This window comes from Chiloscyllium plagiosum, unplaced genomic scaffold (genome assembly GCF_037043375.1).
Source record: "Chiloscyllium plagiosum isolate Xiang-an unplaced genomic scaffold, Cpla_swu_hap1 HiC_scaffold_13, whole genome shotgun sequence".
In the NCBI taxonomy this organism is placed as follows: Eukaryota; Metazoa; Chordata; class Chondrichthyes; order Orectolobiformes; family Hemiscylliidae; genus Chiloscyllium; species Chiloscyllium plagiosum.
The window spans coordinates 30,987,381-31,012,108 of NW_028270151.1; the positions used below are offsets into that span (position 1 = coordinate 30,987,381).

Genomic DNA, 24,728 nt, shown 5'->3' on the forward strand with positions numbered 1-24,728 from the left:
ATATTTTTATTCGCATCTCCCATTGATTTGAATTAAATATTTTATAAGCTCATACAAAATAGGAGTGGACTGTTCAGCTCCTTGAACCTACTCCACTATTGAATGCCTATTCTGTAGCAGATCAGACATGTCCATAAACTTGCCTGCTCTGCTCTAGAATCAAACCCAGCCTGCAATGGTGAAAGTACCAAATCCTAATCCCTAGGTCAGGAGAGAAGCATTGCCATTGATATTTCAATTTAACAGCTTTTACGTCAAATGTTTAGATTAATATTTGTCACATCTGTTCACAGCTGCTCAATGTTGTAATAGAATGAAATGCAGCAATGACCTTTAATTTTGCACTGGCTGCTGTTTCTACAAGGGAAGAAAGCTTCATTCATTAAATTTCCTGTGCAATGGGTGCTTCAAGTGATATTTTGCGGAAAGGAATTTCTGGAGTTTTAGTAACTTGTTTTAGTGAAGGCGGTATGGATTTCGGGTACGAGGAGAATCAAGAGAATCAAAATCTCATTTTGGGAATGAGTGATGGATGTGAAGGACATCCATGATCTTGAGAGGTGGGAACACACTCAAAGGGCCAGAGACTTCCTCTTACACTTTGCCCACCTACAAAGAAACTAATAACCTAATTCAAGAAAAAAAATCCACAACTAACTGCTGTGTGCATGTACAAGTAGAACAAGTGGTCCCCATGTTCATGACTACATATGTAGTTCCTGGTTGCAAAATGTCAGGGGTTGCATGGGAATATTTTAAATAACATATAGTAAATTCACATATCCAGAAGAAATTGACACCTTGGACTTTTACCATAATTTAAGTGATGGCTTGCCAGTTTGGGGAAGAAAGCATGAATTTTTTTTGTGCAGGATAGAAAAGCAATTTGTATTGGACAATTGCTTTCGAAATACAGTATAAAATGATGCCAAAAATGAACTTTTTTTTCTTAACTAAGGCTAAGTATTCTAAAGTTCACCTCTTCAAAACGTTGTGTTGTGGGCATGACTAACATTTGCCAATTCAGTACTCAAATTGATTCAAGTTCTTTTCATGGGGGTGATGTTGATACTTCTCACTTTCTCTTTTTGGGAAGCACCTGATATCTGCTTGGTATCTTTTCTAATGGCCTGGTTAAGACCAGGATATCAGCTGACCTCAACTTTTTTTTTTAATATTCTGTATCAGTAAATTTAGCCACCGTGCACTAAAGGATAAATGATCAAGTTTAAATTGCTGATTACGTCAAGAAAGGTAGGAAGGTTTGTTGTCAACAGGATGTAAAGTTTGCAAAGAGATATAGATGGATTATGTCAGTAGATAATCTGATAGGTAGAATATAATGTGGGAAAATGTGACCTTATCCATCTAGGCAAGGAAATTAAACGTACCTTCTACTAAATAAAAGGAGATTGCTGTAGAGGGATCTGGGCAGTGTGAATCTCACATGAATCACAAAGGTTTACATGCAGATACAACAATTAATTAGGGAGGCAAATAGAATGTTGAACTACGCATCAAGGAGAATAGAATACAAACATTTTACTGCAGCTGTAGACTTGGTGAGACCACATCTGAAGTCTTATGTGCAGTTTCGGTCTCCAAACGAAATGATAATTATGGTAAAGCAGTTCAGAGAGTTGGCATGTTTTGAGCAGATTTTAGCTCAGGTTGAGGTTCTGGATGTAGGTTTGCTCACTGAGCTAGAATTGCAGCGCACACTGCAGCACAGAGGAACTACGCAGAGCAGAGAAAAATCACCTATACAGTGTATCCAAAAAGAATGGGTACCCAATTAACATAATCTGCCGATTTCTCAGCAACAAACCCCAACAAGCAGACAAAACACGTCCAGAAACCCTAGCCACTCTCCCCTACATCAAAGACATCTTGGAAATGACTGCCAGATTACTCTGACCTCTTGGCATCATGGTAGCCCACAAATCCACGAACACACTAAAACAGCAGCTAATGAGTTTGAAAAACCCGCTACAGACAATAAGCATAACCAATGTCATTTACAAATTATCTTGCAAGAACTATAACAAACACTACATTGGACAAACAGGCAGAAAACTAGCCACAAAGATACATGAACAGTAACTAGCCACAAAAAGACATGACCCACTCTCACTCTTATCCTGACATGCAGATGAGGAAGGACATCCATCCTAGGACAAGCCAAACAGAGACACGCAGGAAAATTCCTAGAAGCATGGCATTCCAACTGGAATTCTATCAACAAACACGTTGACTTGGATCCCATGTACACCCCCTGAGAAAAAGCACAGGAAATAATGTCATCACAAGAAATAACATCACCAATCCAAGGATACCTAAACGCACAAATAGAAAGCAGGCCATGCCACCAGTGCTTCACCTGGAAGCTCACTGATGATGTTACCTAGTATGTTGATGGAACATCTGAAAACGAACCTTCTAGATCAGGGAGCAAACCTATGTCCAGTTCAGAGAGTGTTCATTCAACTACTTTTTGAGATGAAAGACATGTAGCAATGTGATTGACATTTAACTGCCCTCTGGACAATTAAGGATGGGTAATAAATGTTGGTCTGGACTATGATGCCCTCATCCTGTGAATTAATCTTTTACAGTTGCACATTGGTTTTGTGCATATTTGGAATTTAAATGACTGAGGGATGATCTTATTGAAATGTAAAAGATCCTCAACGGACTTGATAGTGTAGAAATCAAGAGGATGTTTCCTCTTGTTGGGGAACTCTAGCACTAGGAGACAGCGACTGTGACTAAGAGGTCTCCCTTTTAAAACTGAGCCAAGGAGATTTTTCTCTTTAAGGATTGTTAGTATGTGGAATTCTCTTTTTTTTTTCTGAAATCATTCAAGACTGAGTCATAGAATTTATTGGCAGCAGAGTTACAGGTTTTTAACAACAATGGAATCCTGGATTTTGGGGTCATTTAGGAGAGGGAGGGATGAGGTCACAAGTAGACAGGCATGATCTTGTTGAATAGCAGAGCAGATACAAAGAGTCAAATGGCCTACTACTCCTCTGTCTTAGGTTCCTAATGCACACTCTACTGTCTACCTTAGTATTCCAAAACATTTCACTCTAGTTTGTTTTAGTTGAGTTTGTTATCTTTTAATGTTTTGTTGATTCCCAATTTTTAAACCATAAAACTGTATATTTTGCTGCTTACCTTACTGGAGATGAACCTGCCAACAGAAGCAATATTTACAATGAAACTTCCACTGATTTCTACAGTCATTTTCACAATTACTTGTTTCTTCCAGTGCTTTCAATTAGAGTTTTATGCCTGATTTTCTATTTATGTACTTACACTAGGGAAATTCTGGCCTCGGCTTCAGCATTGCAGGTGGTACAGATAATCCGCACATTGGTGATGATCCCAGTATATTCATTACAAAAATCATTGCAGGAGGTGCAGCTGCTCAGGATGGAAGACTGCGGTATGTCCAACCATTAATGCATTCCCATTTACTTATGTAAAACAAACATTGATTCAGTTACTTCTGCGACAAAAGCTATGTTAATGGGTTTTATAAAAATATGTTGCCAGCTTTTCAGAAGCTATTGTTGAGAATTGTATTCTGGGAAGAAAACATTTCAGATTTTATTCATGAAAGAAACTGCGATTCAGCTATTAGAGTTAATTAATAGAAGAAAAGCATGGCACAGTTTATGAATGATTAAAGCAGTCACCAAAAAGGGAATATGTAAAATTAAAAAGTTATTTTAAGGGGAAAAAAGGAAGCCTGTTCAAAACCCCAGTAATAAAGTGCATCTCAGCCAAAAAGTCTAAACTACAGCAGCCAACAGAATTGAAGATAGCCTCAGGAGTCTTGGGTGTTTACTGGCAGTCTTCCAGGTAATTAAACTCAGGCCACAAGCTCTTTTTGTGACCTCAAGACAACATGAAATTAAGGCTGCAGAACAAAACACTGTGCATCATCTGATGTCACAACAATAGAGAGTCATAGATGTACAGCACGGAAACCGACCCTTCAGTCCAACTTGTCCATGCCGACCAGATTTCCCCACCCACTCTAGTCCCACCTGCCAGCACCCAGCCTAAATCCCTCCAAACCCTTCCTATTCATATACCCATCCAGATGCCTTTTAAATGTTGCAATTGTACTAGCCTCCACCACTTCCTTTGGCAGCTCATTCCATATACGCACCACCCTCTGTGTGAAAAACACTGCCTCTTAGGTCACTTTTATATCCTTCCCCCCTCAGCCTAAACCCATGCTCTCTAGTTCTGGACTCCCCCCACAAGGGGAAACACTTTGTCTATTTATCCTATCCATGCCCCTCATGATTTTATAAATTTCTGTAAGGTCACCCCTCAGCCTCCAACGCTGTAGGGAAAACAGCCCAAGACTATTCAACCTTTCCCTATAGCTCAAATCCTTCAACCCTGGCAATATCCTTGTAAATCTTTTCTGAACCCTTTCAAGTTTTACAACATCTTTCTGATAGGAAGGAGACCAGAATTGCACGCAATATTCCAACAGTGGCCTAACCAATGTCCTGTACCGCCGCAACATGACCTCCCAAATCTTATACTCAATACTCTGACCAATAAAGGAAAGCATACCAAACGTCGCCTTCACTATTCTATCTATCTGCGACTCCACTTTCAAGGAGCTATGAACCTGCACTCCAAGGTCTCTTTGTTCAGCAGCACTCCCTAGGACCTTACCATTAAGTGTCTAAGTCCTGCTAAGATTTGCTTTCCCAAAATAAAGCGCCTCACATTTATCTAAATTAAACTCCATCTGCCACTTCTCAGCCCATTGGCCCATCTGATCAAGATCCAGTTGTAATCTGAGGTAACCTTCTTCACTGTCCACTACACCTCCAATTTTGGTGTCATCTGCAAACTTACTAAACTATACCTATTCAGCTGGGAAAGTGTGCTTATATTTGAGCTCAACTACTCCTAGGATTGTCAGCAAGTGCAAAAGATTTCATTTAAAGTTCTCCAATTTAACTGCCTGAAAGTCTATCATCTCCTTAAACCTTATGCGTGCATTGCAGACAGAAACATGGATATTATGGGTGGAGGAAAAAATATTGGGGAAACACCATTCAACAGTACCAGTCCACACAATTTGATAAATTGTCACTTTTTCTGCTTCCAAGTCTTTCTGATCTCCAAGGTCCAGATCCAATTCCTTTTTGTTCTTTGCTGAAGATATGGGTTGACACTTTAATTGTTCAGTTTCTTAGTCACTAGTTAGAGGTAACTGCTTATGACAAATGGTGAGAGATGTTATCTCTTGCAGTCTGGCTACCTTCTGCCTTCATATTGTTCACACACAAGCTGTTCATTTGACCAGGAGCCAATCAGAGTTGTTGCCATGCTGATCAAGCCCGGCTACTCAGCAATCCTTAACTGAAAACTGAATTTGTTGTTCTCCGGTTGAAGTTTGCCCAAGGTATGCACTCACTGTGCCATTGGCTCTCAATATCTTTCCCTACCACTTGGATAGAATAACAGTGACAACACAATTCTCTGCGAGTTCCAGTACCTTGTTTCTAAAAGTGCAGCAAATTTTTTTGTTGACCTTGTTTAAAGCAGTAGTTTTCCTATTTTAGTGCACAATCCAAAATAAAGTTGTGTTTGTGCTGAATATAACACTTATGTGCATATAAAACTGTTGTTTGGTTTATTGTGTGATATCAGAAGATGCTCATCGAACATAGTAGGAAACAGAAGCAGGTCTTTCAAAAAGTTGGGAAGCAAGGGAGGGAATTGAACCAAAATGGATTCTGTGGGAGAAATCATGCACCCCAGCCCACTGGTTCTTTTCTGAAACTCAATTTGCCAGATATATTGTAACATACCTCTGGAGCAGGTGGGATTTGAACTTGGGTCTCCTAGTCCAGAGGTAAGGACACTACTACTGCCAAAAGGCTTTTAATTGGTGAGCTTTTTAAATAACTCATTACCAAATCAATTTAAATAATTATACATTTAATAATTATCAAACTGGTATTTAATATTGGTTGTTTTATAATCAATCTGTACAGAAATATTACTATACATCTCTGGAGCAGAGGGGACTCAAATGGTCTTTCAAATATTGTCATTGTACATGATTCCACCACTTCCTCTGGCAGCTCATTCCAAACACGTACCACCCTCTGTGTGAGAAAGTTGTCCCTTAGGTCTCTCTTATATCTTTCCTCTCTCACATTACCACACTTCCAAAGGACCCTAAATTGGCTGGTGGAAGAGGTAAATAAGCCACTTCCAAATCACTCCATTAAAACGAGTGCACGATTAACAAAAACCAGTGGTTCTTAAATATGCTGTAATTGACATCTGACCCTAATCGTAACTTGGAACATGCCTTATCTACACTTAATGAGTGCCTCATTTGCAATTCTGTTGATGAGTGTTTCCTGTGGGAAATTATTTTTATTCTAAGGGTAGAGGCATTGTGAAATAGAATGCAGCTTTCCCTCTTGAAGTTGACATAAGGAAATACTGTGCATTCTCGAGGTAAATATTAAGTGGGACTGAGCATCAGAACCCAGCTTTGCTTATTTGACAGATCAGTTATGTTTGGAGACATTGTGGAGCGAGTAGACTCTTAAAAGGCACCAAGACAGAACAGTTTTAGATTGTTTTATATTTATATGAAAGGTTACTGGAAATAACACTACTTCCATAATGGTGAGAAACAAAGAACTACGTACGAGCAAACAGATTTGATTGTCCATCTATGTAAATCGTTAAAATCCAATGGGTGGATACAACAGGAAATCCAAAGGTCTAATGGGAATGTCGATCTTTGTCTCAAAATGCCTGAAAGGTGGTTTGTGGATGAGGGAAGGAGTGGCAGTGTTACACAGGCTCCATATGAACATGTGCTCAGATATCATCTGGAGCCCTCCTTTCAATCCTCCCCACACTGAGGAAACCGTTCATCAGCCTTGGAGAGTGAGCACCATGAATTTATCAGAATCCTATTGCAGCTTAGTGAGTTAAATTTTGAAAGCAGGTTATATTCAGCTTTCAGGGGATTGAGGAGTGATCTAATTGTAGATATGTTTAAAATTCAGGGGATATAAAAGAATATTCAGATCTGTAAAAGATGAATATATTTTTTGACTTGACTGTATGCTCTTTGGTCAGACCATCCACCCCTCTGAACTACTTACCTGGTTGGATCTATGACAAAGTCTGGAACAAATTGTACTGATGTGCCCATCACAAAATTTGGAGTAATTTAATTTAATATGTTTGATTGTTGGTAATTTAAGGGAGCTGATTGATTGACTGAATTTTATGCAAAGTTGGGCCACATTTATTTTCTAACATTTTCTCTTTCACTTGAGAAAGCATTGGGTTATGGCTTAGTTTCGCAGCTTAGCATGTGAAAATTTGCAGTTGATATAATATGTGATCACTTTAATAAAATTTATAAGGTTTCTACTTAAAGCTAGTATATATTGCATAAAATGGTCATAATGTTTCCTCATCTCTGTAGAAAATGTGTCTTGGAATGATATCTGGCATATCTTAACCCAGTTAGTTCAGTACTACTCTAAATTAACTCAAATGACACATGCAAGCATTAGGATTATTATATCTATCATTCTGCCATGTACTGTCCGTGGATAAGAGTCAATTTGTAATGAGCAAGGAGAAAACAAATTAGCATCAATTTGCTTAAGTTGTTTGCACTTCCAAATATTTTCTACTGTTTAAGGTTCTTTCGCGAATACTAAATGTCACATTATCACTGACAATTTTATGTAAGCTGTATAAAACTGTGTTTAGTGTTAATGCTCATGAAATTTGAAAATTAAAGATACCGTAAGAAAATATATCAATATGAAAAATAAGCTGCTAGTGTTAGAGGTGAGCATGCTCCCAAATGATCTCATCATTTGAAGATCAATAAAAGCTCATGTATTGTTTGAGCAATTGAGTCTATTGGAACCACTGTTTATTTAAAAAAAAGGACTCTGATGGGTTGAGTCGGTGTTCATATGACAGAAAATTGGGTGTGGTGTAAACCTGGCTCAGTGTTGCTCTTGGCCGACTTTTCACTACTGATCAAGACCAGTTTTGGTCCATGAAACTTCAGTTTTATAAAATTAATGCATTCTTATTGATTTTATTTATCTTTGAATTGTCAGCTGTAGGCCACCATTGCAGTTAATGTAGTAAAATTCCTGTTCCAGACTTGTCCGAGAAATGGTCTGCAGGATGAAAAAAAAAACATATCTGCCCGAAATATTAGGAGTCTGCAGAATATTGTTTTAGTGCATTGTCACTCAAAGAGAGGCATAAAACTGTCAAGCCTGCCTCGAGCCATCATTCACCTAATTTCCCAGTGGTCTGCAGAGCCACCACTTTACCAGAATTAAGTAAATGAAATTCTATTTCTAATTTTATATCCAAGAGATTTACATTCTGTACTTTTCCTTGAAATATACATAACTGTGTGTAGACTTTTCCAGTCCTTGGTGTGGCGAGGACAATAGTGAGAAAATTGGGGAAACTACTGAGACTGAAATGAAATCCAGGATCAAAGGGGTCTGCATTAAATCTGGGGTACTTAGCCAGTAAAGCAGCTCAGCTGATTCCAGTGAGATTGACTGTGGTCAGTCGAGGTCATGCCAGAGTATGGAGATCTCTAACCTTGCAAACTGGGAATAGACCGCAGTCAATCCCACAGGTCAAGTGCAAACGGTTGTGGGTTTACAGGTAAATCATTTGTGGTGCTGTGGAGATACCATTCTGGGAGGGAGCCAATTTCCCCTGTAAGGAGAAAGAAAGGTATTGAGGTGTGCTGAAAATGGATTAAGGAACTGTTAAATGTTGATTCAGCAGAGGCAGTGAGGTGTCTCTAATGACCGAGTAGGAAATGCAGAGAGCAGGAAGAGTGAGGTGGGTGAGAGTAATTGAGTGGGAATCTTCCATTCAATTTTGAGAGTTGTAGCCTATGAGCCTTGGTGAAAGGTGAGTGCATTTGAAGAGTTAGTGAGTCATGATGGTCATTTGAATTTGAGGTGGTAGAGAAAAGGTGGTGACACTTAGCTCTGTAGAGCAAAGATCACTTGACACCTTCCTTTATTGCTGAGTGTTCCTTTTGACCTGGGTTAAAGTGCTGACCTGGGCTATTATCTGGGTCCATGGTAGCCTGGCTGCCTTTGGCCATCAGTAAAAAGGCCCATTGCTCTCTTCACAACCCTGTCCAGCAGTGGCTGCAAGTCTCTGGTTGCAGAGCAGGGAGCAAGCTTTGCTTTCTGGGCCTTGTCCCCAGTGATAGTGGTGGTGCGCTATATTAGGTGAAAGTGAGGACTGCAGATGCTGGAGATTAGAGTCAAGAGTGTGATGCTGGAAAAGCACAGCAGGTCAGGCAGCATCTGAGGAGCAGGAGCATCGACATTTTGGGCAACAGTCCTTCATTATGAAGGCACTATATTGACAGGAACAATTCCCTGCCTGCAGATCTGAAGTACAGTTGTGCTTTAAATATGACACCGGTGATGTGAAAGCTGGAAGATTCTCACAGTGGCAAGCACATCTGCATCTCTTGTCGCACTATTGAACAAGGAGTGTCAAAGAGCCTGCTTGCATAATTAATGAGTTGAAGGGTGTAATATTGGGAGAGAAAAATTGCTGTGAGCTACATTGGATCTTGCATCATGAATTTCACTTGACAAACACTTGAACTGAAAATGGGAAAATTCTGCCCATAGGCTTTTAAGTAGAATAATTCAGGAGTTTTAGTGTTAAATATCTCTCCAGGGACAATCAAACTCTGCTGTGAGGTGTCACTAATATCTCAGTAAGTATCTGTCATCTTTAAAGCATCATTAAATTCACGACACACAGTGCTTTCAAATTGATGTCATATTTTAGATGGAGGGCTTGTAGTAATTAATCCATTTGCAAAGGGGCTCTTTGACCAAAGAAGTTGAGAACCACTGAAATATACAATTTCTAAAGCACAAATGCCCAACATTGATGCATGGGAGAAGGAAGAATTAAATAGCAAAGCAAATATGGGAGGTTGGCGGCCAATGTAATACTGAAATTATGTACAGATTGCAAATCAAAACACAATGCCGACATGCAAATGTATTCTCCCCGCCATTGAAGTCTTTTTATTTTTGCAGTTTTGTTTTGATTTCTTAACTAAACCTATATCATTAACCAGTTTGAAGATGATTTTACTGTAAAATCTTTTTTTATTCTAGAGTGAATGACTGCATCCTTCGGGTAAACGATGTGGATGTAAGGGAAGTAACTCACAGTAAAGCAGTAGAAGCTTTAAAAGAGGCTGGATCGATTGTGAGACTATACGTGCGGAGAAGGAAGCCGGTCACCGAAAAGATTTTAGAAATAAAACTTATTAAAGGGCCAAAAGGTGGGTTGTACATCAAGTGCAAAAAAAAGTGTTCATATTTCTCACAAGTTGCACCTTTAGTTTAACAAATTATTGCTGATCGCAAATTAGCTAAATATGGTACTGTTCTTCCCCTGCCCCCATCCATAAAGTGGCCACACGAATGCTTACAGGATGCATAGCCATAATGACGCAGTAACAAACCCATGAAGAAGGTGGTGAGTCAATACAGAACTTTGGGCTGTGAAGAATTGCTGTGTATAATGACTGCAGAGCTAGGTTTTAGAGGCGTGGGGATCAGTAACCAAATTGATGTCGTCTTCAAACTTTGTTATGGTAAGAGTCTAGAGACACAAAAGGTCAGGGAAGATATTGTCCAGGTATTTAAAATGCTTAAAGTCCACAATAAGATAACATCTGAATTTTGAAACTGTGGTAAACACATATCTGTGGAATGTTGCTGAGTATAGAACATAGAAGAATACAGCGCAGTACAGGCCCTTCGGCCCTCGATGTTGCGCCGATCCAAGCCCACCTAACCTACACTAGCCCACTATCCTCCATATGCCTATCCAATGCTCGCTTAAATGCCCATAATGAGGGAGAGTCCACCACTGCTACTGGCAGGGCATTCCATGAACTCACGACTCGCTGAGTAAAGAACCTACCCCTAACATCTGTCCTATACCTACCCCCCCTTAATTTAAAGCTATGCCCCCTTGTAATAGCTGACTCCATACGTGGAAAAAGATTTTCACTGTCGACCCTATCTAAACCCCTAATCATCTTGTACACCTCTATCAAGTCACCTCTAAACCTTCTTTTCTCCAATGAAAACAACCCCAAGTGCCTCAGCCTTTCCTCTGTTTAGAATGAAGACACAGGAACTGGAATAAACCATTTGGTTCAGTTATGTCATGGGTAATCTATACCAGAAATCATAGAGTCATAGAGATGTACAGCATGGAAAGAGACCCTTTGGTCCAACATATCCATACCAACCAGATATCCCAAACCAATCTAGTCCCACCTGCCAGCACCTGGACCATATCCCTCCAAACCCTTCCTATTCATATACCCATTCAAATGCCTCTTAAATGTTGCAATTGTACCAACTTCCACCACATCCTCTGGCAGCTCATTCCATACGCGTACCACTCTCTGTGTGAAAAAGTTGCACTTTAGGTCGCTTTTATATCTTTTCCCTCTCACCCTAAACTTTATGCCCTCTAGTTCTGGTCTCCCCTGCCCCACGGAAAAGACTTTGCCTATTTATCTTATCCATGCCCCTCATAATTTTGTAAAGCTCTATAAGGTCACCCCTCAGCCTCCGATGCTCCAGGGAAAATAGCCCCAGCCTGTTCACCCTCTCCCTATAGCTCAAATCCTCCAGCCCTGGCAACATCCTTGTAAATCTTTTCTGATCCCTTTCAAGTTTCACAATATCTTTCTGATAGGTAGGAGACCAGAATTGCACGCAATATTCCAACAGTGGCCTAACCAATGTCCTGTACAGCCGCAACATGACCTCCCACTTCCTGTACTCAATACTCTGACCAATAAAGGAAGGCATACCAAATGCCGCCTTCACTATCCTATCTGCGTGCGACTCCCATCCTCTGAAATAGCCTAGCAAGTCATTCAGTTGTATCAACGAATAGAAGGTAAAAAAAGCAAATCTCAAGGTGATCAGGAATAGTCAGCACGATTTGTCAAAGAGAAACCTGGTGAAGGATCAAGCCCGAAACGGTGACTGTCTTGCTCCTCAGATGCTGCCGAACTTGCTGTACCTTTTGCAGCACCACACTTTATTGACTTTGTGAAAGGGAAATCATGTTTAACCAAATTATTGGAGTTCTTTGAAGAAGTAGCATGTGTTGTGGATAAAAGAGAGCTGTATTATACTTGTGTTTCCACAATATTCTTGACAAGGTCGCACATCAAACATTATTGCTGAAAATAAAAGTTCATAATGTCAGGGCTAACATATTAGTATGAACAGATGTTTGGCTGGCTGGCAGAAAACAAAGAAAATTCATACATGAGTGTTTCTCTGATTGGCAGGGTGTGACAAGAATCTCAAGTTATTACAATAATCATCAATAGCTTGCATGAGGGGAGCAAACCATGTTAACTAAATTTGCAGATGACCACCAAGATAGGTAGGAAAGTATTTTTGAAGAAGATATAAGGAAGTTGAAGATGGATATAGATATAGACAGGTTGAGTGATTGGGCAAACGTCTGACACATGGAGTATGATATGGAAAAATGTGAAGTTGTTCATTTTGGCAGGATGAATTAAAAAGCAAAGTATTACTTGAATGGAGCATAACTATCTGATTCCGAGATGCAGAGGGACTTAGATATCCTAATGCATGAATAACAAAAGACTGGTATGCCGATACAGCAGGTAACCAAGACAGTTAATTGTATGTTATTATTTATTACAAAAAGTCCTGGATATAAAAGTAAGTAGGTTATGCTTCACTTATGCAGGGCATTGATGAGATCTCATATTGAGTAGCGTGTACAGATTTGGTCATCTTGTTTACAGGAAGATACGAATGCATTGGAGATAGTTCAGAGGAGGTTTACTGGATTGACAGCTGAAATGGGTCATTCATATATTCTTGTTCCATAATCCCTTGATGCCCTAGCCCAACAAAAATCTGTAGATTGAAGTATTGTCAATTTCAATTGTTTCAGCTCCTCCGGGTGCTCCGGTTTCCTTCCACAATCCAAAAATGTGCAGGTTAGGTGAATTGGCCATGCTGATTCCTGAAGAAGGGCTCATGCCCAAAACGTCGATTCTCCTGCTCCTTGGATGCTGCCTGACCTGCTGCGCTTTTCCAGCAACACATTTTCAGCTCTGATCTCCAGCATCAGCAGTCCTCACTTTCTCCGAAATTGCCCATAGTGTTAAGTGAAGGGGTGAATGTAGGGAAATGGGTCTGGGTGGATTGCGCTTCAGCGGGTCGGTGTGGACTTGTTGGGCTGAAGGGCCTGTTTCCACACTAAGTAATCTAATCTAATCTATGTTTTTTTGTCCTGGATGCTTCCACCAAAAGAATAGTTTCGCTTGCCTAACCTGTCAAGCTAATTATTTTAAACAATTCAATTAGATCATCCCTCAACCTTCATAACTCAAGTAAAAACAATCCTAGTTCATGCAACCTATTCCTACATTGGTATCATTAAAGCTCTGATATCATTCTGCTGCACCTTTATTATACTCTACTACAGAAGCGATCTCTTCCCTGAGGTTCACTGACAAAACCAAAAATTACTTCAGAGACCCAGATCATGTTCTTGGCACCTGGGTTAGAATTCCACTGTGGCAACTGTTGCAACTTTAATTCAATAAATGTCTGGAATTGAGAGTCAAATGAAGATCATGGATCTGTTGTTTGTCAGAAAACTCAACTGTTTCATTCATGTCCTTTAGGGAAAGAAACTGCCATCCTTAGCTGCTCTGGCCTACATGTGACTCCAAACCCACAGCAATATATTTGACTGTTAACTGCCCTCTGGGCAATTAGGGATGGGCACTAAATGCTGGCCTAGCTAGTGACGCCCTCACCTTGTGATCAAATAAAACAAATTTGTCACACACAGTAATGAACCTGTGGAATTCTCAGTCACGGAAAATGATTAAGGCTAAAACATTGAAGACTTTTCAAGAAAGTTGTAGATAAAGTTCTTAGGGCTAAAAGGACTGAAAGATACAGGGAGAAAGTAGGAACAGGGTTCTGAGTTAGATGATCATCCATGATCATATGGAATGGCGCAGCAGGTTCAAAAGGCCAGATGACCAACTTCTGCTCCAGTATTCTTTGCTTCTATGTTTATGTATGTGTGCACTAACTTTTACTGAGTTGTGTCCGTGCACGTATGCATGCACCCCGCATCATTATCTCACTATTTGAAGCATATTTTGATTTTTCTTTTCCGTCAGAAGTGGACAACTTCACCCTTAAATTGCATTGAATGTCATTAGCTGTAATGTAGTCTGATCCTTTATAATTTCCTCCCCCTGCGTTTCCCATACAGAACTGGGCGTGCCATTGTAGATTTAGATACACATTTCCCTTTTATGGCATGCTGAAGTAGATATGCACAAAACAGTTATATTTGAAACACAGTAAATGTGTGAAATTGACTGTCAATTGGAAGCAAATGGTGTCAGATATTTAAGGAAGAATTTGACAGATTTTCAGGAATACAGTGCTTGTGAACTGTGATTCAGGACAGTAAGTTGGATTAAAGATTTTTTCTAGTTCAGTGCTTTCTATATTCTCATATTCGGGAATAATTCCCCGTCAGTTACACTTGTTCCTGATCTGAGAATTAGTTGCAGAGACCCTTGCTGTGGTCACATTTGTTTTGTGTTACTGGCATTAGATAGCTGTAGCTTTCTTGTAGTTTGCAAACTCATTGAGCAATGATTTGTGGCTTTCATTTAATCATTGAAGGTGTATCTACAAGTCTTAGAGTTTTGACACAAATTTGAACTAAAATGTGTAATGTGGAATTGCTCAATTTACATGAAACTAAGAACGACCGTTATATTTGGATTTAAATCCTTTATCTTTGGACTTCAACTTCAGATATCCTGAATTTTTGCCCAGCATAACTTTGGCTGAATTGTTTATCATTCATAACATTTCATTTATGGCTGTGATTTTCTTGTTTGGCAACACCAAACTGCCGAAAATACAGCATTTTCCCCTTTTAAGCTCTTTGTACTGTTTTCCAATGAAATCTCTGATTTGACATGGATAGTCATGAAGTTTTACAGCAGGGAAAGAGGGTCTTTTGGTTCTTCATGTCCGTGCTGGTCACCAAGCATCTATCTATTCTAATCCCACTTCCCAGCACTTTGCTCAAAGCCTTATATGATATGGCATTTCAAGTGTTCATTTAAACGCTACTTAAATGCTGTAATGGTTCTTGCCTCTACAGCACTTTTTCAGGCAATGAGTTCCAGAAACCTACCAATGTCCTGTACAGCTTTATCATAACTTCCCAGTATTTGTATTCAGTGCCTTGACAAGTAAATTTTAGTATCTCATATACCACCCTATCCACCTTCAAGGATCTATGCACATGCACATCCTGCTGATCCTCTGTACTCCCCAGGATCCTTCCATTCATTGTTTGCTGCCTTGTTAGTCCTCTCAAAATACATCACCCCTCTCTTTTCAGGATTAAATTCCTTTTGCCACTGTTCTATACATATAACTAGCCTATCTATATCTTCCTGAAGTCTGAAGTTTTCCGCCTTAGTATATACTACCCCATCAATTTTTGTATTATCTGCGAAAGTATAAATGTAAGAGGTTTTTAGTGTCAGAGTTATTAATGTACATTAGAAATAGCAAATGCTATGGCACCAAACTGAGATTAGGTAAAAACAATGACTGCAGATGCTGGAAACCAGATTCTGGATTAGTGGTGCTGGAAGAGCACAGCAGTTCAGGCAGCATCCAAAGAGCTTAGAAATCGACGTTTCAGGCAAAAGCCCTTCATCAGGAATAAAGGCAGTGAGCCTGAACCGTGAAGAGATAAGCTAGAGGAGAGTGGGGGTGGGGAGAAAGTAGCATAGAGTACAATGGGTGAGTGGGGGAGGGGATGAAGGTGATAGGTCAGGGAGGAGTGGATAGGTGGAAAAGGAGATAGGCAGGGAGGACAAGTCCGGACAAGTCATGGGGACAGTGCTGAGCTGGAAGTTTGGAACTAGGGTGAGGTGGGGGAAGGGGAAATGAGGAAGAGCTTAGAGGCTCTTCCCCCACCTCACCCTAGTTCCAAACTTCCAGCTCAGCACTGTCCCCATGACTTGTCCGGACTTGTCCTCCCTGCCTATCTCCTTTTCCACCTATCCACTCCTCCCTGACCTATCACCTTCATCCCCTCCCCCACTCACCCATTGTACTCTATGCTACTTTCTCCCCACCCCCACTCTCCTCTAGCTTATCTCTTCACGGTTCAGGCTCACTGCCTTTATTCCTGATGAAGGGCTTTTGCCTGAAACGTCGATTTCTAAGCTCTTTGGATGCTGCCTGAACTGCTGTGCTCTTCCAGCACCACTAGTCCAGAATCTGGTTTCCAGCATCTGCAGTCATTGTTTTTACCTAGTTGATTTTAACCCTACTGCAAATCCTCTTGCAAGGATGCCTGCCTTGAAGAAGTTTTCCTCCTCTCTCTACAAGAATCTCAGGGAGTCCCCCTCCTACTGCAACTCCCAGGTCATTTCCTCTGCCCTGAAGCTCTTCCTCATTTCCCCTTTCCCCCACCTCACCCTAGTTCCAAACTTCCAGCTCAGCAATGTCCCCATGACTTGTCTGGACTTGTCCTACCTGCCTATCTCCTTTTCCACCTATCCACTCCACCCTCTCCTCCCTGACCTATCACCTTCATTCCCTCCCCCACTCACCCATTGTACTCTATGCTACTTTCGCCCCACCCCCACCCTCCTCTAGCTTATCTCTCCACGCTTCAGGCTCACTACCTTTTATTCCTGATGAAGGGCTTTTGCCGGAAACATCGATTTCAAAGCTCTTTGGATGCTGCCTGAGCTGCTTTGCTCTTCCAGCACCACTAATCCAGAACCAAACTGAGATTTGCCACTTCACACAGGTTTACAGTTACAAAGCAACCCTCACCCAGCACCTTCTGACTCTTGCCATCAAGTCAATTTTGGATCCAATTGCCCCAGGGCTTTTATCTCCTTGACCAGTTTTCCATGTGACAATTTGACAAAACCCATGTAACCTACATCCACTGTACGATCCTTATTCACGTACTAAATCGCCGCCTCAAAAAGTTCCATTGAATTAGTTCAACATGATCTCCCTGACAAAGCTTGATGATGATCTTTGACTAATTCTTATCTCTCCAAGTTGAGATAAATTCTGTCCCTCAGAATAATTTCCAAAACCTTACCTAACTGATATTAGATTCACTGGCTGTTGGTCCCTGGTTTGTCACTAACACCCTTCTTGAGTAATGACATCACATTATCCATCTTCCAATCCTATGGCCTTTCTCCTGTGTCCAGGGGATATTTATAGAGTTGTAGAGTCATACAGCTTGGAAATAGACCCTTTGGTTCAACTCATCCATGCTGACCAAGTTTCCCAAGCAAAAACTAATCCCACTTGCCTGCATTTGGTCCATTTTAAAATTAATGTTAATGCTAATGCCTCCAATAGCAAGCCTAGAATGCATCTCATCTGAGTGTGGGGATTTATCCAACTTTGTGCCTGATGGAGGTGCTGATATCTCCTCCCCTTCAAAGCCAACTTGGTCTAACTTCTTCACAGTCACTTTCCCTAATTTCTAAAATTACATCATATTATTATACTTTATTATAATTACGCATCCACTTTATTTCTGCCTTACACATTTTTGTGTCTGGAATTCTGGAAAACCATCATACGTCATCAAACAACACGTGGTTCCCTAAGAGCATGCTATCAGATGTTCTGTTCTTAGCAGAAACCTAGAATGTGAAATTAGTGCTGGAAATTTTAAACTTGAAGCAGAGAAGTAGATAGATGTCTACAAAGTGATGGAATACATCACTGGATGAAGATCATATTAGGAATCATTTTATGGTGCATTGAAGATAGGTGGAGTTGTGGACAGTGAGGAGGGCTGTTGTCGGCTGCAGAGGGACTTAGATATGATGCAGAGCTGGGCTGAGGAGTGGCAGATGGAGTTCAACCCTGCCAAGTGTGAGGTTGTCCATTTTGGAAGAACAAATAAGAATGCGGAATACAGGGTTAATGGTAGGGTTCTTAGTCAGGTGGAGGAACAGAGGGATCTTGGGGTCTATGTTCATAGATCTTTGAAGGTTGCCACTCAGGTGGATAGAGTTTGTAAGAAGGCCTATGGAGTATTATCGTTCATTAGCAGAGGGATTGAATTCAAGAGTCGTGAAGTGATGTTGCAGCTGTACAGGACTTTGGTTAGGCCACAGTTGGAGTACTGTGTGCAGTTCTGGTCGCCTCACTTTAGGAAAGATGTGGAAGCTTTGGAGAGGGTGCAGAGAAGATTTACCAGGATGTTGCCTGGAATGGAGAGGAAGTCGTACGAGGATAGGTTGAGAGTTCTCGGCCTTTTCTCGTTGGAACGGCGAAGGATGAGGGGTGACTTGATAGAGGTTTATAAGATGATCAGAGGAATAGATAGAGTAGACAGTCAGAAACTTTTTCCCCGTGTACAACAGAGTGTTACAAGGGGACATAAATTTAAGGTGAAGGGTGGAAGGTATAGGGGAGATGTCAGGGGTGGGTTCTTTACCCAGAGAGTGGTGGGGGCATGGAATGCACTGCCCGTGGGAGTGGTAGAGTCGGAATCATTGGCGACCTTTAAGCGGCATTTGGATAGGTACATGGATGGGTACTTCATCTAGGTTAGAAGTTCGGCACAACATCGTGGGCCGAAGGGCCTGTTCTGTGCTGTATTGTTCTATGTTCTATGTTCTATGATGCATGCTCTGTGGCTGAAAAACGAGTAGATTCCTGCCCCTCCAAACATTCCTTCCGAAATATTTTATTTAAATTGAAATATGAATTGTACCCTGTATTTCTAAACATGTCATTTTCGTATTCTCCTCCAAAAACAGGTCTTGGGTTCAGTATAGCTGGAGGTGTTGGAAACCAACACATTCCGGGTGATAACAGCATCTACGTAACCAAAATTATTGAAGGAGGAGCGGCACATAAAGATGGCCGGCTACAGATAGGGGATAAGATTCTGGCAGTAAGTTCCAAATATTTTTAATGCTCTTGCTGGTATGTTAACAAATCTTGGTTGCAAAATGTGATGGAATGGGGCTCATTTTAAATAGTCTATGGATTATACTCTTGTCCCCCTGTTTTGTAAGCCTGAAAACTAGAAAATTGTGATTAAAATTACTGCAACTATTTTTAAAGAGGATTTCTAGTTGTTGAACAATTAAAATGCAACTGACGCAAGGTATCAGTGTATCATATTGAACAACGTATTGGGCAATGTTCATTTGGTCATTGCTACCTGGTGATTTATAATATTGCAGTCCTTTATGTACCAACGTAATGATGGAAACTATGGTAACCAGTTATTCTCTTGAGATGTATAGACATCTTACTCATGAGGCTTCTAACCATTTGTTTTACAGCTTCAGGTTATGCATGTGCGTTGTGATGTTGTTTCAGTAAAATCCAATAATTAATATTCATTGTATAACTGGCTCATAAATCTAATGCTTCCAACTACGAATTTGCTAAGGAAGACCTGAACCAATAAAATAACTGAATTTTACTGGATTCACCTGATAATTTCTGCTACTGTATTAATATCCCACTGTCTGTTGGGCTGTAAATTGAGAAATAACATCATTAATGACCTATTGGAAACAGCAGAATTTTAATATCCAAAATGTTGGCATCACATCTTTCAAAGGACATAATTACTTTTGCAAATAGAATTTTCTTTATACTTCTGAAAATTTGCCATTCATGATTGGAAGCAATTATGAAGCTGCTGGTGAATGATTGTAGTGACATTATTGTTTCTCAGCCAGAATCTTTCCAAAACCTGAACTCAGTGGATTGCTTACCCTTTGTTTAACCTTTTTATCATCCTCAACTTGTGACTTCAAAACTGAATATTACCTGTACACTCGCTCCTTGTTATCCTCTGATTTGCAATCCACACACTTGAGATTGGTTCCATGCTCCATCTATCTTCTCTCGTGGACTTGTTTGGCCTCATCACATGGTACTTTGTGGTTGATAGAGTTAAGATTAGATTAGATTCCTTACAGTGTGGAAACAGGCCCTTCAGCCCAACCAGTCCACACCGACCCTCCGAAGAGTAACCCACCCAGGCCCAATTCCCTCTGACTAATGCACCTAACACTACGGGCAATTTAGCATGACCAATTCGCCTGACCTGCACATCTTTGGATTGTGGGAGGAAACTGGAGCACCCGGAGGAAACCCACACAGACACTGGGAAAAAAGTGCAAACTCTAAGCGGACAGTGCTCGCATTTTCTTTTATTCATGGGAAGTCCATGCCCCTATCCCCTGTGAATAATGAGGATTGGTGTATCCATCCAGACCAATAATTCAGTAGGGTGACTTGGAAAGTAGTTTTTGTTTGTGTGGTGGTTATGGATTGCTTGGCCATACACTAAAGGAGTAATTATTAATTTCTATTAATTTGAACAGGGATAGAGGACAGGACAAGGCCATAAGTTACAGTCAATGGTCTAGAAAATGATATCTCTTATTTACACTTTTTTAAAATTTGTGGTTGAGTATTCAGATGTTTCAAATTCTGTTCTTCGAAGAGTTGGCAAGGATTTGTTTTGCATTAAAATCAAGTATGCTATTAATTACTCGTTAGCTAACTTTTATTTCTTTGGAAAATGTCATTGAACAATAATCACTATGATCTCCTGAGTCACATCAAGTATCCACCTCTGAATTTCCAGATTATGTATTCATTATTTTAGAGTGGTTGCGTCTTAATCGCAAGGACTTAGTGATTTTTCTAAAGATAATTACTTTAGTAGGAATGCAATTGCATTAGAAGCAGTTCAGAGGATGTTCACTTCACTGATTACTTGAATGAAGGTGTTATCCTATGAGGAAAAGCTAGACCACTTAAGTCTGCATCCATAGGTGTTTTGAAAAATAAGAGGTGATCTAATTAAAATGTATAATATCCTGAAAGGTACTTGTCAGAATGGATGGTTCTCCTTATGGGAGAGACTTCGAATCGGAACACAGATTAAAAATAATTCAATTAAAGCAGGAGTAGTCTGTGGAATTCTCTTCCCTAAGGAACATTTTAATTTTATTTTTGAGATTTTTCTTTGAAGGAGGTTTAATGTTTTAGAGTTTTCATTTAAGTTTTTTTTAGTTTTATTGTATTTTTAAAGTTGAATTAAATAATTTTTTGATTAACAAGGTGTCAAAGGTTATAGGAATAGAAAAAAAGTAGAGTTGTGACACAACCTCATCAGTGCAGTTCTATTTAATGGCAGCGAAGGTTCTAGGATTTGAACGGTGTGTTAAGGAATGGGCAGGAAGTGCAGCCTGTCATAGCAATGCTTGCATTCCAAGAACAAATCAGAAATATTATTTGTGTTTTTCAGGTTAACACAACCAGTCTCGATGAAGTTACGCATGAAGATGCTGTTACCGCTTTGAAAAACACGACAGAAGTTGTATATTTGAAAGTTGCAAAGCCTACCAGCATGTATATGAATGATGGATATGCGCCTCCAGACATCACCAACTGTAAGTCTTGAACTGTCTCGTTGACAGTAAATTAACTCTTGAAGGTAGTGTGTTTTTGTGTTAATAGATACTGACTAAGTAGCTATAATCAACAATTGATTGTAAAGTAGAATGTCCAGAACTACAATCTTGAACTGGTTGGTTGTTTTGAGTCTTTGCACTTGTTACTCATTAGTTTTCCCTCCCTTTGAGATCGGAGTGCTCAATGTGAAAGGGCAAATCAAAAGGATGCCTTCTCTAAAATCTTCACTCATTGCAATCATAAGGGATACTGTCAGTTCTTCTCTTATGCAATGGTTGCGTTCTTGTGCAACCCTGCGATATAGAAAAATGGTACTTTAGAAACACAGCTCAAAGTGTTGACAATATAATCGTGTTACAGCCAAGATTCTTTAGAAACAGTGTCCCAAATTCACCAATCGCATTACAGCGAATTCATGTTAACAAAATGCACATTATAGCATAACGACCTGTATATAACCTTCTCTAGTCCCATGCTGCACTAAATCTACGGTTTCGGGTTAATGGTCAGTATTTGATCCATTAGAAACAATATTGCTATTCCATCAATTACAGAGGAACCTCTATCCGAATACCAATTATCTGAAAATCGGATTATCCGAAGGAGATCTTGAGGTCCTGATGGAAACATTACATCAAAGACGTGTTTCCAACAGTGATCATGTCTTTTACTTACAGTGATTAAACAAGCACTTGTCCAAATGACTGCCCGCCCGCCCTCTCTCTCTCTCTCTGTCCCCACACTTTCCCTGGAGTTCTATGGAGGGGTGTACCCTCAATCCCCTTCCCCGGATAATCTCTCTAACATTATCCTGTACAGGGCAAAGGTGGAACCTGTCAAGTTTGTGTGTGTGTGCGCGCGCGTGCACTATTTGGAGACTTACCCCACAAAGGCAACTGCAGCAGTCTTGATGTTGGTGTCCAGTCCAGCTACCCTGGAAAGGGGTTGGGGGTGTATGGGGATGGGAGGCGGGTCGGGGGGGCAGGGATGTGGTGGGGGGGTGGTGTCGGTTGGGGGCGGGGTTGGACAGGGTTCTGGCAGCGGCGTTGGGGGCAGGGCCTTGCACACTGTGTGCTGCTGCAGTCTCCTGAATGGGGAGCAGACTTTAAAACTGAGTCCCAGAGTAAAGGCATTTAGACGATTAACCGAATAATCGATTATTCAACCAAAATAGTGCCTGCACATCACGTTCAGATAATTAAGGCTCCCCTGTATAAAGAAAATCCGATTTCAAGAAGCGTGACTTTTTTTTTTGTCTTGGGCTCTTGACTGCAATGATGTTCAGTTGTGGAATTGAAAGTTTCCAACACGAGCATTTTATTTTTATTCTGGAACCTTGGTTCAGAAATGTTCTGTTCTGTGTATATGTTTTCCCTTAATACAAGTATGGATTTTCAAAGCGGAATATAAGATGGCTGGTAAAGGTGGCTCCTACCCAGGTATGCGCAGATGGTGCCGGTGACATCAGCAAAAATTATGCTTTGACACCTATGTAGGTAGCAGTTCTGTTTGTATTTCCTTTATAGCACTTAATTGACTTTGCCATCTATAGCAGCAGTATGAAGTCATGGGGCTGTGAGCAGATTTGGCCCAACCAATTCTTTCCATGGATTGTAGCTGGTCTTCTTACTAACCACAGACTTCGCTTCCTGCCAAAGTTGAAGAAGTGAAACTCCACGCCCCATGTCTTTTTGGCTTGAAGATGTTATTAAGAGTTTACGGCACTATTTAGAGTACACATCACCAGGTTTGTTTAATGTATCATTGCATCACTACTCTTTTGCTATCTATTCTGTGTCTTATGGTCCCGCTTCAAAACCACGTTGAAGAAGCAGCACTTCAAAAGCTAGTGCTTCCAAATAAACGTGTTGGACTATAACCTGGTGATGTGTGATTTTTAATTTTGTTCACCCAGTTCAGTACCAGCACCTCCAAATCATATTTAGAGCACAACAGCTAAATATCTGAACCGTGTCATCATTTTCAAATGTTTTTAATTATCGGTGCAGGAGGTAAATTTTTCCTTGATTTTCCACGAGTGACATTCTAGCTTGACTCATCTTTGCACTGGGATTATATGGGCAGTGCCATGTTTGTTCCAGACAGCTACCGTTCCATTCTGTAACACTGCAGCTGTTTGTGCACATCTGCATGTGCAGTGCCACCTAGTGGTAGCCTTGACAGCAATGTAGCCTTATCCAAAATGTCTGTCTTTCATTGAAGCAGGGATCTTCAAAGCATGAAGCTAGCCTGCCTCATTCCAACAAGGCATCTCGAGGGCTACTCACTTGGATAATGGTTTAGAAAAAAATACACAGGTTTGGTGACCACAATTCTGTGAACAGCTTTGGTCCCATTATCTAAGGAAATATACACTGGCATTGGAGGTAGTACAGAGAAACCTCACCAGGTTGATGCTAGTTATGGTGATATTGTTTAAAAAGGAGAAGTTGAATAAGTTGAGACTGCTCATTGGAGTTTGAGAGAAGACATTATTGTGAGATAAAATTCTTTTGAGGGCTTGACAGAGTAGATTGTAAGGACTTGTTTACTCTTGAGAGTCTAGATCCAATAGGCATAATTTCAGAATAAGGGGTCCGCCTATTTAAACACAGATGAGGAAGAATTTCTTCCCTTGAGGGTGTGAATCTGTGGAATTGTTGACCAGAGGATTGTAAAGATTGGCTCATTTAATATGTTCATGGACTGGTTTTTAATCAGCAAGGAAATTGAGAGTTATGGAGACAAGGTAGGAAGTGGAGTTGAGGGTGATCAAATCAGCAGTGATCTCATTGACCCACTGCTTGTACAGCTTATGAGCTTATGGAATAAGGGTTATCTGGCCATCAGGAAATCTGGATCATACGTGTTTGCTTAATTAAGTCAGCCAGATGAGAATATAATATTTCAATGTTATTGAAGAAACAATTAGCGAACATGATCAAATTCAAAATGCTGATCTCGGTCAGACAAAGTTGATAACTCCGCATATTCCAAAACATAAAATCATACATGACCCTGAAATCA

The 24,728-nt window shown here is 40.4% G+C and overlaps 1 protein-coding gene across 27 annotated transcripts in view; it reads left to right on the forward strand.

Moving 5' to 3' along the window:
* Positions 1-24,728, forward strand: part of dlg1b (discs large MAGUK scaffold protein 1b) — a 435,380-nt gene that overhangs the window by 280,013 nt on the left and 130,639 nt on the right. For all 27 annotated transcript variants that reach the window (XM_087993459.1, XM_043702479.2, XM_087993449.1 and 24 more), the window contains 4 exons: positions 3,327-3,451; positions 10,233-10,402; positions 19,013-19,149; positions 21,535-21,679. In XM_087993459.1, coding sequence (XP_087849585.1) covers positions 3,327-3,451; positions 10,233-10,402; positions 19,013-19,149; positions 21,535-21,679 — 577 coding nt within the window. The remainder of the gene's footprint in view (positions 1-3,326; positions 3,452-10,232; positions 10,403-19,012; positions 19,150-21,534; positions 21,680-24,728) is intronic.